Source organism: Cibotium barometz, chromosome 45, assembly GCF_041138505.1.
Source record: "Cibotium barometz isolate CiBa-2024 chromosome 45, ASM4113850v1, whole genome shotgun sequence".
Classification (NCBI taxonomy): Eukaryota; Viridiplantae; Streptophyta; class Polypodiopsida; order Cyatheales; family Cibotiaceae; genus Cibotium; species Cibotium barometz.
In genome coordinates this window covers 38,003,847-38,017,929 of record NC_141090.1, presented here as the reverse complement: position 1 = coordinate 38,017,929, position 14,083 = coordinate 38,003,847, and the positions used below count along the sequence as shown (strand labels likewise).

Below are 14,083 nucleotides of genomic sequence, written 5' to 3'. Positions count from 1 at the left end.
ACTAAAATTTAATTCAAATCCATATTTTCTTAATTATCATAAAAATTCTTCTTTTTAACTAAATATCATACCTATTATTTTTTGAATAAACTTGAAATCCCTCTTTTTCTCATTTTAATGAGTGCAATCCAATTATCATGGGAATTCCTCTTTTACCATAAATTAAATCTATTTAAAATTCTTCTTAAAAATTATATAAAAATATCCATTAATTCCATTAAGCTAAGAATTCCACTTTCCTCATTTAAATATTTCAATTCCAATATAGTGGGAATTCCTCTTTCATCATTTAAACTTATCTATGCAAAAAGATAAATTTAACTAAATTTTCTTTTAAAATTTAATTTAAAATATCCATTAATTCCTTTACACTAGGGATTACACTTTCCTCATTTAAATATTTGAATTCCAATATGGTGGAAATTCTCTTTCATCATTTAAACTTATCTATGCAAAAAGATAAATTTAACTAAATTTTCTCTTAAAATTTAAATAAAAATCTTCATTAATTCCTTTACACTAAGGATTACAATTTCCTCATTTAAATATTTGAATTCCAATATGGTGGGAATTCCTCTTTCCTCATTTAAATTTATCTATGCAAAAAGATAAATTTAACTAAAATCTTTCTTTAATTTTTAAATAAATTATACATTATTTTAGCATCCCAATTGTTCTCTTATTTCATTGGAATACATGGATTTCCATTGTCATGGGGATTACTCTTTTAACATAAAAATGGATTACTAGAAATTCGTCTTTTTCCTAATTAACTATTTATGCATAAACATAAAAATCAACTTTTCCATGCTTATAATGAGAATCATTCAATTAGTCTAGGATGATTAATCCTATAATATGGTAGGAAGTCCTCTTTTCATATTATGAATGAAAATGATTTATGTGTTAATTTTTCAAAAATTTTACCATAGCTCCGCTGCTATTACTGATAATTCTCAATAATTTTAAAAACATAAAGTTTAGTAATATCATGTGATAGAATAAGCATTAATTGGATCAATATCTAATTATGGACTTGATTTCTAATTTTTCCATGAATTAAATACCATAAAAGCATTAAAAAGCTATTTATTTGGCCTCAATTTGACAAGCATAGAAATTACTTTTAGATTAGAGAATTGCTTCATGAGAAGCTTCATTTGAATATAGAATGGGTCATAGGAATGACCATTCTTTGGGAGAGAGAGAGAAATGCTTTAAAAAAATATTATAATTTAAGCATAAATGGAAATTAATGTATTTTATCACTACAATTCATTAAAGAACTTCAATTGTATTAAAAAGCCGTTCAATTGAATGCTTCTCAAGCTTGAGAGGGGTTGAGAAGAGAGAAACATTTGGAGATTTAAAAAAAAAGACCATAAACCACACTTTACCTCCTAGATTGCTTGATTCTTTAATCAAAGTAGAGGCCCCCAACCAATCAATTGCTGTGGTATGTTGATGAAGACTCCAAGGAAGATTGAAGAGAGAGAGAAGCTCCAATCTCTTCAATTTGTAGTGGATTTTTAGAGGATAATAGAAAATAAGCTTATCTTAGAGTAATACCGGTATAGTTTAGTTCACAGATGAGAATACAAAAGAATGAGGGTCTATTTATAGGTGAGGGAGGCCACCAACTAAGTTCTAGAATTTTCTAGCTTCAGTTTGGCTGAAATTGGACATAATTTGGACTAGTTTGGCTCCCTTTTTGATTTGGTTTGATCCAGGAGAGAGGAGAGATAAAAATATCCTATTATTTTTGAGTTTAAAACTCATCCACACATGTGAAATAGGTGCCTCCTTGAAGGTCCCCCTTTTCCTTACCAATGTGTCAAAAATAAATGATTACTCTAAAATATCTCATTTTTTTTATTAATACTTCATAATTTTGAACTAATAACTCTAGTACTCAGTCAACTCTTCATCTTATGTGGGCATTTACTCATTTTTGGGTATTTTCTTTTATTCTTTGGATTTTTCTTATACCAACACTTGGATTAATCTTATTGTTCCATAGGAACCTTAATCCAAAATTTTCAAAAAATCTTGACCCTTAGGCTAAGGTCTTCTAAATCATTTTTAATTAATTCCAATTGCACCTTGGAAAATCTATTTTGATTTTTTGTTTCAGGGAAACATTTTTTTGATATTTGTAGAATTTATTTATCTAAAAATATCCCAATATTGATTTACCACTCTCTAGAAATTTTTATCTCACTAGGCCAAACAAGGAAAAATAATATTTTCTTGTATTCAGAAACATAGAACGATTACAAGAGATTGAAGTAGAGGCTTATTTGTTATTCAGACTGAGGAAGAATCTTACAATTCAATTCCTAGTTCTATCGCTCTCTGTTCAGGGGGCATAAATTAGCAGAGAATATTTCACGTCATGAAATAGCAGGACTTAGCTCACATCATGAAAATATGGTTCACGTCATGAAACTGCAGAACAAATGGTTCACGTCGTGAAACAAAAAGTGTTTCACGCCGTGCAAGTCTACTGTCTACTGTACTTTCACGTGATCCAATCTTTCTCCTTAAGGTTAAATTCCTTCTTTATCCAAACCTCATAGCCTTAGTTTTATCAATTCATTGATTTTGGTCTTCTCGTGAAACAGACAGTGTTTCACGCGGTGAACTACTTCAAAAGTGTTTCACGTTGTGAAAATCTAATGCACTTTCACGTGATCCATTTTTGGCGGACTGAATCGTGTCAGAGGTGTCAGGATAAGGGTTTTTATTTTTGGAGTGTAATCCCATGATTTTCGGCTAAAATCCCAACGTTGATTTTGTAAGCGACTCGCGGTGTGAAATTGCATGAAAATGGTTCATGTCGTAAACAACTTCCTGCACTTTCACGTGAAGTTTTTTGCGTCAGCAATTTGTAGTCTTGGGCACATAATACTTATCCAATTGATGAAAATTAGATTGTGCCAATGCTAGGGAATGAAATGCAAGTTCCTAGCTCAATCAATAGTCCCTTATGTTTTTTTATTTTGTTGAATTTTTGAAAAAAAGAAGAAACTTCAACACACAACTTGCTTCTTCACGTTGGTGTTTTTTTGTGGTGCTAACATCAAACTTATCAAGAATAACCAATGAATCCTTTCCTAAACTACTTTCCCACAACATTCACACAGCATCAAAGCTATAAAAAAAATTTCTCAACCACACACACCTTATCCTTCCATTTTCCACACAATGCATTACCCAAATGCAAAGGCAACAATGAATACTATGCGATGGGAGCTGAAACTCAAAGAGTATGGAAGAAACAAAGGTGTTTCCCCAGCAGCGGCGCCAAAAATGTTATGCTAAACCATACCTCCAAGAGGGAACTCTACACATTTACCTAATGGATGAGCAATGAAACACAACCATCGTGGGGTATTACCCCAATGCTTCGAGCTCGTGTCTCTTGAAGCCTCCAAGCTCGCATGTATGCTCCAAACACCAAGCTCCACCTTCTCACTCTGTCACACCGTGGAGTTGTTCACACCATCACATTGACTGGCCTTCCTACTCTCTAGTCCAACGCACTAAATACTCACTAAAACAGTGAATGCGTCCTAAATAACAACCACACACAGTCTAAATCCTAGAAGCACACACCAAAAAGACATCTTTTTGTATGAAATAATTTACAATGTTTTATTTACACACACCCACACAGACACAAAAATGGAAAAGAACAAACTACTACAACCCAACAGATCATCAAGACACAACTTCACCATTCTAAACTGAATAAAGAAATTTAATGTCAAAATGGTTTTGTGTAAATTGTTTCCAAGAATTTAATGAAAAAGAACTGATATTTCCAACACTTCCACATTTCAGTCAATCTGCAACAGCATCACTGCATTCAACATTTGGCTAATCTTCACTTCACTCCACTCTTCACTCTCTCTCTTTCACACTTCAAAACTCTTTCTTTCTTTCTTCTCTCTCTCTACTCACTATTCTCGTGAACTCTCTTCTTCTTTTTCTTTCTTTCTCTTCCTCCTCCTGAAACACAAACACAAGAATAATGCACACAATCTAATACATTCTCTCACACTCTCATGCTTTTACTTTTAAGTATGCACCATGTCAAAGTGATCAAATCTCTTTCTCTCTCTTTCCTATTTTGCATGTACACACATAGCGTAGCCATATTGCCCTCTCTCTTCTTTCCTTCTTCTTCTACCCACACACAATGTCTCCTCTACTTGCTTTGGTTCCCCACCTTCTCTCTCCTCATTTTAGCTTGAGAGCATGGAGACCTCCCACATGCACACAGGTTTCTTTGGCTAAGGTCCGCCATTATGGTACCTTGTCCATGTGTAGGCCATCCCGCCCTAAGACCACTCGGCCTCGGCCCGCACTTAAAGCCTATGCCCGACTCATTCTGTTCAGCTCTAGGCGGCTTTCTACATGTGTCGGCCAACTCCATGAGAATCACAGTTTGGCTCTGTCCATAAAGCCCATGGTAGCCTCACCATGCTAAGCATATGGTCGGCCAACTCCATGCCGACCTCTGTGCGCAATCCATCCCCTTGGCCAACTCGTGAGAGGAGCTGTGTGCTTGCTTCATGTCCCTCGACCACCATGCATGACCAACACGCCAACTCCATGCACCACGGGCCATCTCTTTGCCTTAGCGCTCAAGGCCCACATGGTTGCCTCCACGCACAGCCAATTGTCAACCAGCCCGTAAGGCGCACACGCCTTGGGTCGAGCCCATCAGGCCAAACGCAAGGTTCCAAGCCCATGCGCAAGGCGCTTGGCTCTTGGCCGTTTATGAGGTATGGCGCCTGGCAAGCCATTGCTCTCTAGCGTTTGTGAATGCACACGAGTGTCACCCTCAGGCGGCCAGCCTATCCGTTGGCTTGGCCTTAGCCTCATGACCACGACGCTCTTCCTATCTAGTAGGCGGCCCGCTCCAGCTACCCCATGTCTGTTCTCCAAGCACGCCTGAGCATTGCAAAGTTGGCCAGCCCCATCCATTGGGCTTGGCCAATGCCCTATGTTTTTGGCGTTCATAGGTCTTTGTCGGCTCTATGAGGCGCCCCACCTCACGACCTTCAACCCTAGGCCTGAAGCCCTTTAGCGCACTGCTGCTTTACGAGGTGCATGACACTCATCTAGTCGGCCACCACACTTCAGCGCTTAGCGCTCTCATGTAGCCGACTCCTCGTTGTGATGTGCAAGAGGCCAACACTCCAACTCCCAAATGATGGGCTCGGCCCCTTTCATGTTGCACTAGCAACTAGGCGCAAGGCCATGGCGCCTTCTGTGCATCGGCCTGACTCATGCGCACAAGGCACGGTGCCTTCATTGGCCCGGCCTTTGTGATGCACTGGAAGCCTAGGCGCAAGGCCAAGCACCGGCCTGCCTTACGTGCTCAAGGCACAGGCGCTCATGCGCCTGCCATCTCTGGCCATGGCAGTCGTCGTCGACCACATAGGCCTCTGCCTCCTTCTGCCTGCACCTACACAAGCCCTCCTATGCCTGTAGCCTATACCTCTCTCTCTATTTTTACGCCTCTCTCTCTCTCTTTATGTACAGAGTTCACACACACACATTAACAACAAACAAATAAGCAGGCTTACCTCCTCCTCCTCCTCCTGTTCTTCACGTTAGCCAGAGAAAGAAACGCTCCCTCTCTCTTTCTCTTATATGCTCTCAAGAGGTTGGCGGGTACCAACGGGTGCTAAAACTACCCACCCTTCCATTTTCTACACCAATGGACAACATCGACAATGTGCATTCCCATGCAATGTGCATACACCAATGGACAACATCGACAATCATGATGCATGCAAATACCATGACATTCCACACACATATGCTTTCAAATACCATGGAAATGCATCCAAAATGACCATAATTGACCCTATTTAAACCCTAAAAATTGCTAAAAATGGCTTCGATCCAAGGGTCATCATTCCCCCCACACTGAAATGTGAGCGTCCTCGTCGCGAAGACAGCAGCAACTTCACTTTACAGCTTCCCCCACACTTAACTTCTTCACCATCACTGCCTAGCATCACATCTCCACTTCATCACTCTGAAACAACCACCAACCATAAACTAGAATTACACCGTACCAAACAAACAAACAAAAACAAAAAACAAACTTGTAACACTTTCACATCAACACACATAAATGAGTGAATGAAAATCCAAGTTGCAAACACCACTACAAGACTTTTATAACACTAACCACCAATAAATAAACCAAAAGGTTTATTAAGCAAACATCAAATCCCAAGAACTAGTAAAAATTAGCAACTACCACAACATCCTCACTATGTCTATAATATTTCCACTTTAACAAATAGGAAACAACCCATCCATAACTACAAAACTCTACGAAAACTACCTTCCACTCACTTCCATATTTCATAAAGACAATAGTAGCACAACTAACCATGGAAGTCATTGCCTGATTGTAATTCCCTTATATCAGAACCATGCCTTTCTCATTTCATTTTTTTGCTTGATTTATTTATTTTTATTTATTTATTTTTTTTACCAAATGCACACCACAATGGCTTCTCAGACCTTGCCACCCGGCTAGGTTGACTCCAAGAACCTACCAAGCTCACATGACGATGGCTATCCCAAAACAGCCCAAGGCATCGGTTTAGAGTACTGACAACCCTGCCAGCATGACTCTCCTCACCTACCAAGAACCATTAAGGCGATAGACCACATATACCACATACATACATTTGAATTTTTAATTTTCTTCCTTCCTTTTTTTTTCTTCTCTTTTTTTCCTTTTTTTTCATCATTTTTCAAAGGCAATGATTTGAAAACCCTCCCCAGGCTCATCATGAAAATCGAGACTATTATGGTCATTATAACCCAGGAATAAGGGAGAAAAGTTCCTTCCACTAGAGTTCTTAAGCACTTCCAAGCTGTTACCTACCATTAAAGAGAAAAAATATAGTCAATGCAGCACATGCCTAGTTAAGATGAATGTGGTAAATGACCAATTTCTACTACAGAGCTCAGCAAGAAACTCATAGAATTAGTATCCTTGACTGATAAACCCCAAATCTTTCCAAAAGAAAGAATCATATAAGTCAAGTACCAAGCAATTGCAACTGGATTAACACAACTCACAATCCCCATTATTACACACACCATGCAAGTGATACCAAAAAGTAACCAAATATATTGGAGAAAATACACCTATGGAACACTGCATATCCTCTGAGTAGCAAAAATTGCATGTCCAGAAACAATCTTCAATACTATGATATCATTGTTTCCAAATTACTCCCCCATCTCCTTGCACCTAGCAATGCAAAAATACAAAGAAAATACCATATTTGCACATACTAACCATTCAAACAATTAGCTTACAACTTCCAAGAAACATAATGTACCTAAAATTGAAAACAAACAAACACCAAAAACCAATCCACATGCAAACCAAAACAAACAACAAAAACACATAACAAATCACACAAACAAAACAATTGTTTCTTTTTAAAGTTTTTTTTTTTTTGAAATAAATAACAAGAAAAACAAAACTAATTGACATCATGGGACTCAGAAAAAACGGTGCGAAAACTCACAGGCACATTCACTACACCAAAAGGCAAAAGTTGAGGTGTCACCCCATGGCCCTCTGTCTCGTTCAAAAGTACAGCTCTCGAAACAAAACTACTCTCTCTAGGTAGAAGTATCCGATATACAAGCCATGAGGAAGGCCAAAGCCCAAACCCTCATCCTTATCCTCCTCATCAAGATAGTCTACCACAACATCTTCAGGATGAAAAGAATCATCCGAAGAATCATCGGACGCATCGGTTAAGGTGTCCACACCTGAACCAAAAATCTCTGGCGCAATAACGGCCAAAGATTGGGCCATGCGACCAAAGTCGCTCTCAGCAATTGGAAGAGATTCCCCGGCAGCCAACCATCGAAACAACCACTCCAACTCATCAACCCAATCAGGGTCTACAACTAATGCTAAAATACCATCCCACCCAAACCAAACCACATAAGGATGAAGAAAATAAAACAAAGCATTGAGAGAAAACTCCATACCACCTGTATGAAAGAAGATCGAATCGATCGCACCAAAACCTGATAAACCCACCAATCCCATCAAAACAATGCAAAATAATAAAGAGCAAAACTCATGTGAAAAATATACAATGAACCAACTTGACCCACATAATTACCAACTTAAACAAAATAATGTTTCACCCTAAGACCATTAACACGAAAAGGAGCTATTACAGCATCAGGGTCTTGGACAATCAAAGAACCATTATTAAAGGCCTCTAACACCTTGAAAGGGCCTAACCACCTCATTTGTAATTTGCCAAGAAACTTATAATATCGATTGTCATAGACTAAAACCTGATCATTCTTTTGAAACTCCCTCACCTTAATGTGACGATCGTGCCAAGCCTTTCGTCTATGCTGCATCGCCTCAACATTTTGCAGAGCCGTTAAACGTATCTCATCCAACCTCACCAAGGCCAGTAATCGAGCCTCTAAAGGTTCCTTCTCACCTAGTCCAGATTCCAAGGCAACGCGTAATGTGGGTATTTCCTTCTCTATTGGGAAAATTGCTTCTGTACCATACACTAGAGTGAAAGGTGTATTTTGAGTCGTAACCTTAAATGTGGTACGGTATGCCCACAAAGCCTCAAACAATCGCTCATCCCAATCGCGTCGATTTTTCGATACTGTCTTGGTTAAAATCGTTCCCAGTATTCGATTGGTCACCTCCACTTGACCATTAGCTCAAGGATAATACGGAGTGGATTTTCGATGCTTGATTTTGTAAAGTTTCGTTAATTCCGTAATGGTCTCATTTAAAAAATGAGAACCACGATCACTCACCAACTCCAACGGACAACCAAAACGAGTAATGATATTTTCATATAAAAATTTGGCGACATCCAATGCCCTATCCGTTTTCAAAGGTTTAGCTTCAACCCACTTGGTCACATAATCCGTGCACACAAGAATGTATCGATTGGATCGATAAAACGAGTGGGTGGATCAATCGGACCCACAAAATCAATTCCCCATTTCTCAAAAGGTTTTAAAGCCAAGATTGGATTTAAAGGGGTCGCAAATTGTGGTGTGGGTCGACCAACCCGTTGACACTTATCACAACGTTTACAATGCTCAAAAGAGTCTTTATAAACAGTTGGCCACCAATACCCTGCTAGCAATACTTTGCGAGCGGTTAATTCCCCCGCAAAATGACCTCCACATGGCTCATCATGAAGTGCACGTAAGATAGAAGGTATCTCATCCTCTCGCACACAACGACGATACACCCCCTCCCTAGGAAAATAACGATACAAATAACCACCAAAGAGGGTGTAGTGGCGAGATTGCAATAAAATTTTCTTTTTTTCATACTTGTTGGCGCCTCCTGGATAATGAGCAGTGCTCAAGAAATTTGCAATATCCGCAAACCAAGGAAGTGTACAATCGGTCAAAAATAATGCCGCATCAAGCAATTCATCATCCACTCCCTCCTCAATGTCCTCAGTCAAAAGCCGAGAAAGATGATCCGCTAATACATGAGATTTTCTAGGACGAGTAACCACCTCAAAATCAAACTCTTGAAAAAGTAACATCCATCGAATTACTCGCCCCGCAAGATCTGTCTTGTTCAAAAGGTATCTTAGTGCTTGATGATCCACATAAATTGTAAAGAACTTGCCCAATAAATAATGTCGATATTTATTCACGACGGCAAATACCATGGATAAACATTCCTTCTCCGTTGTAGTGTAATTTCTCTCTGTCTCTGTCAAATTGCGACTCGCATAATAAATCGGATGGTCTACCTTCTTATCGTCTGCTTGACAAAGAACTGCTCCTACAGCTGTGTGTGAAGCGTCTGCATGAATATGAAAAGGTTTAGACCAATCTAGGGGTATCAAAACTGGTGCTTTTATCAATCGATCTTTGATCGTATCAAAAGCCTCCTGACAATCTTGTGACCATTCAAAGGGTACATCCTTCCGAAGAAGAGTGGTTAAAGGGTTTACCACCGAAGCAAAATTCAATATGAATCGGCGATAATAATTAGCATGTCCCAAAAACCCTCGTAATTGCTTCATGGTTGTAGGAGCAGGCAGATCACGTATCTTATTGATTTTACTATCATCCACAGTAATGCCCTCAGATGAAATCACGTGACCTAACAAGATTCCTTTCTCAATGCCAAAAACACATTTCTCCGGATTCAAGGAAATACCGGTTTGCTGACAACGATCAAAGACCTTAGCCAACTTCTCAGGCATATCCTCCTCATCCCCTTGAACTGAAAAATCGTCCAAAAAGATTTCCATCCACTTTTGTAAAAACTCTTGAAATGAAGCCATCATCACCTGGAGCATTACATAATCCAAATGGCATCACTCGATAAGCATAAGTTCCCCATTCTGTTGTAAAAGTGGTTTTTGGTTGATCATCTGGGTGGATTTGTATTTGATTATAACCACTAAAACCATCTAAGAAGGAATACAATTTATGCCCTGCTACTCGGTCTAGAACTTGATCAGTGAAAGGCAATGGAAAGTGATCCTTCTTAGTCTTATCATTTAGCTTTCGATAATCCACACAAATTCTAATCTTACGATTTTTCTTTGGAACAATTACAATTGGGGAAACCCACTCACTGTATGCCACAGGATAAATGAAACCCGCATCTAACAGCTTTGTTATTTCTGCTTTCACAAGCTCTACATAGACAGGGTTTGTGCGCCTTTGACGTTGGCATACCGGCCTAGCGTTTGGCTCTAAATCAATGTAATGCTGGCATATCTCAGGTTTCACTCCCTGCAAGTCTTTATAGGACCAAGCAAAGACATGTTTGTATGTTTGTAGAACCTCTCTCAATCTAGTTAAGGTTCGTTCTTGCAATTGACTCCCCAATGTAAAGCATTTTCCCTCTTCAACTTCCCAGCGCTGAGTAATTTCTAATGCATCTGAAACAAAGGCTGATCGTCGACGCGATCTAGCTTGTATAGGTGGATGGTCTCTCACTTTGAAACAAACATTTTCTAGAAACTTTTGCTTGGTGTTACACTCCTCCTCCTCTTCGTGCGAAGAATGAGCGCTTACAAGACTTTCATGGGTATAAGGTATCACCATTAAAGGGTCTATTTCCTCTTCATCATTGATAGGCTCCTCAATTTGGACCATAAAAGCATCCCTCACTACCTCAATCATCTTGAAATTAGTCCAATCATTGAACTCTCCTCCATCACCTCCTATTGTTTCATTGTATTGTGCTTTCAAGAACTCTCTGGAAAATGACTTATTTTTCCTTCTACTCATCTTTTGCAACAACGAGCCATCCTCACTCTTGTTATCTTTTTGCTTATATCTCTCACATTCTCTGAGCAACTTTTGAGTATACCTCGCATTATATTTGAGTTCCTGTCGACAACGACCAATCTCACGATCTTTTTCTCGAAGTAAGGCTTCCCAAGAAGTTACTTCTTCATGACGGCACTCTTCAAGTTGCAAGGTCAAATCTTGCAAATGTCTAATTTTTATCTCAGCTCGTCCCTTATCTTCCTCTAGCAGCTTCACCTTCCTTAATAATGCGTCCATCGACTCACTAGAAAAAACTCGTTCTAGCTCTAACTGCTCTTGCAATTTCTCAATAAGGGCATATAGCTCTTGGTGCCTTGCTTTATCCCCATCGTCTGCTCTCCTCTGCTTGATTGTATCCATGCAAAAGCAATCCACTACACACTCCTCTGGTGATGACAACCAATCGGTAATGTCATTGTCAGAGTCATTCTCCGAAGAAAAATGCACTCGATATTCTCCCATACCGGCATCCAAAGCAAAGTTAGAGCACTCTCTCTTTTGCATTATAGGCTCATCCGTATCAACCATTTGCATTTGATACCCATTTTGAAGAAAACGAGCATACTTATCTTTATTTAATGCAAAGCGTTCTTGGACTACTTCCTCACCAATGGATGTATCACTTCCATATCCCGTCATTTCTTCGGTTGTAGAAGGTGGCTTAGTGAACTCCCTCAAGAATTCTTTAGACACAACCCTCAATTGAACTCTATCCGTGCGTGGACCTATGGCTATTATCCCTTTATGCCACTTTTGAACACATCGAGCTTGTACTAACCAAGGTCGTCCTACCAAGATTGGAAACGCTGCACCATAGGAATGCGGTCGCACTACTAGATAGGTAACGCAAAACTCCAATCCAGCTATTATAGTCTTTACTCCTTGAAGCAGACCTAATGGTTTCACTCGACGTTGATCTGCTACTCGCAACATGATATTTGTGGGCTCTAAACCCTTTAGGCCCAACTCTTCCATTGTGTGTTCAGTCATGAGATTCACCGCAGCTCCTCCATCTAGCTGTACCCCCATGACCTGATGATGTCCAATTTCTATCGTAATAGTCGGAGCCTCAGAATCCATAAACATATCAATTACTTGCACTCCTGTTTCCAAAGGTTCTTTAGGAGTCACTTCTTTTCTCACCCGCGAACGTCGACGTGCAAGTCGTTGATACATCTGCTTTCGACATATTGGAGAGATCTCCGCTAATGTAGGTAGACTAATAGACACCTCACACCGTTCCAATATATCCCATAAATCAAATTGAGGTTTTGGATCAACTTTAGCACCTATCCCGACCTTCTTAGCACGTGGTACTTTTAATCTATCAGGGAAAGGTGTTACACCAAGTTGGAAGTGAGGGCCTTTTCCTACGCGTGCTATGGGAGGTTGATCAGAGGATTGCTCATCCGACACTGGCTCTTGACTCTCTGCAACTTCCTCTAAAGATGCCTCCTTAAGCATGCTTACTTTTCCTCCTTCTAATTGGGTTGATTTCAGCAAGCTTTCCGCAGTCCTTTGCACTTTCCCCTGGGATCTAGTGACAACTCCCACCATTGGATGATTATGAGAAAATGTCACCTTTCTAGATTTTCTGTCTGGCGATTCTTTCCTAGCACCTACTATAGGGACTACTTCCACTAAATTTGCTGAAGTACTTGGACCCTCATCTACAATTTGCTTCCCTTTGTCCCCTATTAATTTTGCATTACTTTTAGGGCAATCTTTCTCCTCGTGTCCCTCCTCACTGCATTGCTTGCATAAAGGAACATAATCTTGGTGTGCCCTTGCATTCGGGCAATATGCAGCAATGTGGCCTTCTTGGTGGCAGTTCCAACAAATCACTGTTCCTTGGGTAATTGTATTAGGACTTCCATATCCTTGATAACCCCGACCAAAATATGGCCGATATGGTGACCCTGGCCTTTGTCCCCTCATTCCACCTTGCCCTCGCCCTCGTGGAAATGGAGGTCTGGCTTGCGCGGGTAATCCTTGCTGCAATTGTTGCTTATAGGGTTCTGGGATTCCTCTTTGCATGAAAGGTCGAGGTGGAGGTCCAATTTCATAAGTAATATTATTCTTATCCATGCAATTAAAATTAGTGTTCATCCCCTGCGCTTGCCTTCTCTCATGTGCTTGCTTAATGAAGCAATTTTCCTCTGTATGATTGTTTTTCAAGCAATAAGTACAAAACAAGATTCATGGTTGATCAGGTACGACTCGAGATATAGTAGGACACTCTGTAGCCAAGTGGCCATAGCCATGACATTTCCCACACCATATATTCGATCGGGGTGGACTTTGCGCACTGGTTGCATAGTAGGCAGCTGTGGCTCTATAGCCATAACGTCCCTTACTGGAGCTCACACAGCACTTAAGATCTCCTCTTTAAATTTTCCCAACACACTTGTCATAATGTCCCCCACCCTTGCCTCGCTCACTAAAGGTGGTGGTGGTGTTCCGGTCTGAAGCATATATGCTGGTGCAGTCATATATGGGTTTGGAGGCATGTATGATGCTGGATTTGTATTAACAACCACTTGTGGTTGTGAGGGACCGGCAATTGTTGAGACCTCCTGGGGTCTCATAGAGCTAACCATAGGTGATGTCCCCATAGGGCCATAAAGTAATTCCCTCCGTTTTGTTGCTGTCCCAGCTGTACCTCTTCCCAGTTTCTAGCTTCTTGTTTGGCCGTGTTCAAATCAACAGGCCGACG

At 40.0% G+C, this 14,083-nt stretch overlaps 1 protein-coding gene across 1 annotated transcript in view; it reads right to left on the bottom strand.

Annotated features, from left to right (window-relative positions):
• LOC147612726 (uncharacterized) overlaps nucleotides 1-12,831 on the bottom strand; it is a 46,104-nt gene extending 33,273 nt beyond the window's left edge. Inside the window, exon 1 of the mRNA XM_086783563.1 lies at nucleotides 11,584-12,831. Coding sequence (XP_086639689.1) covers nucleotides 11,584-12,831 — 1,248 coding nt within the window. The remainder of the gene's footprint in view (nucleotides 1-11,583) is intronic.
• Nucleotides 12,832-14,083: the final 1,252 nt, after the last annotated feature.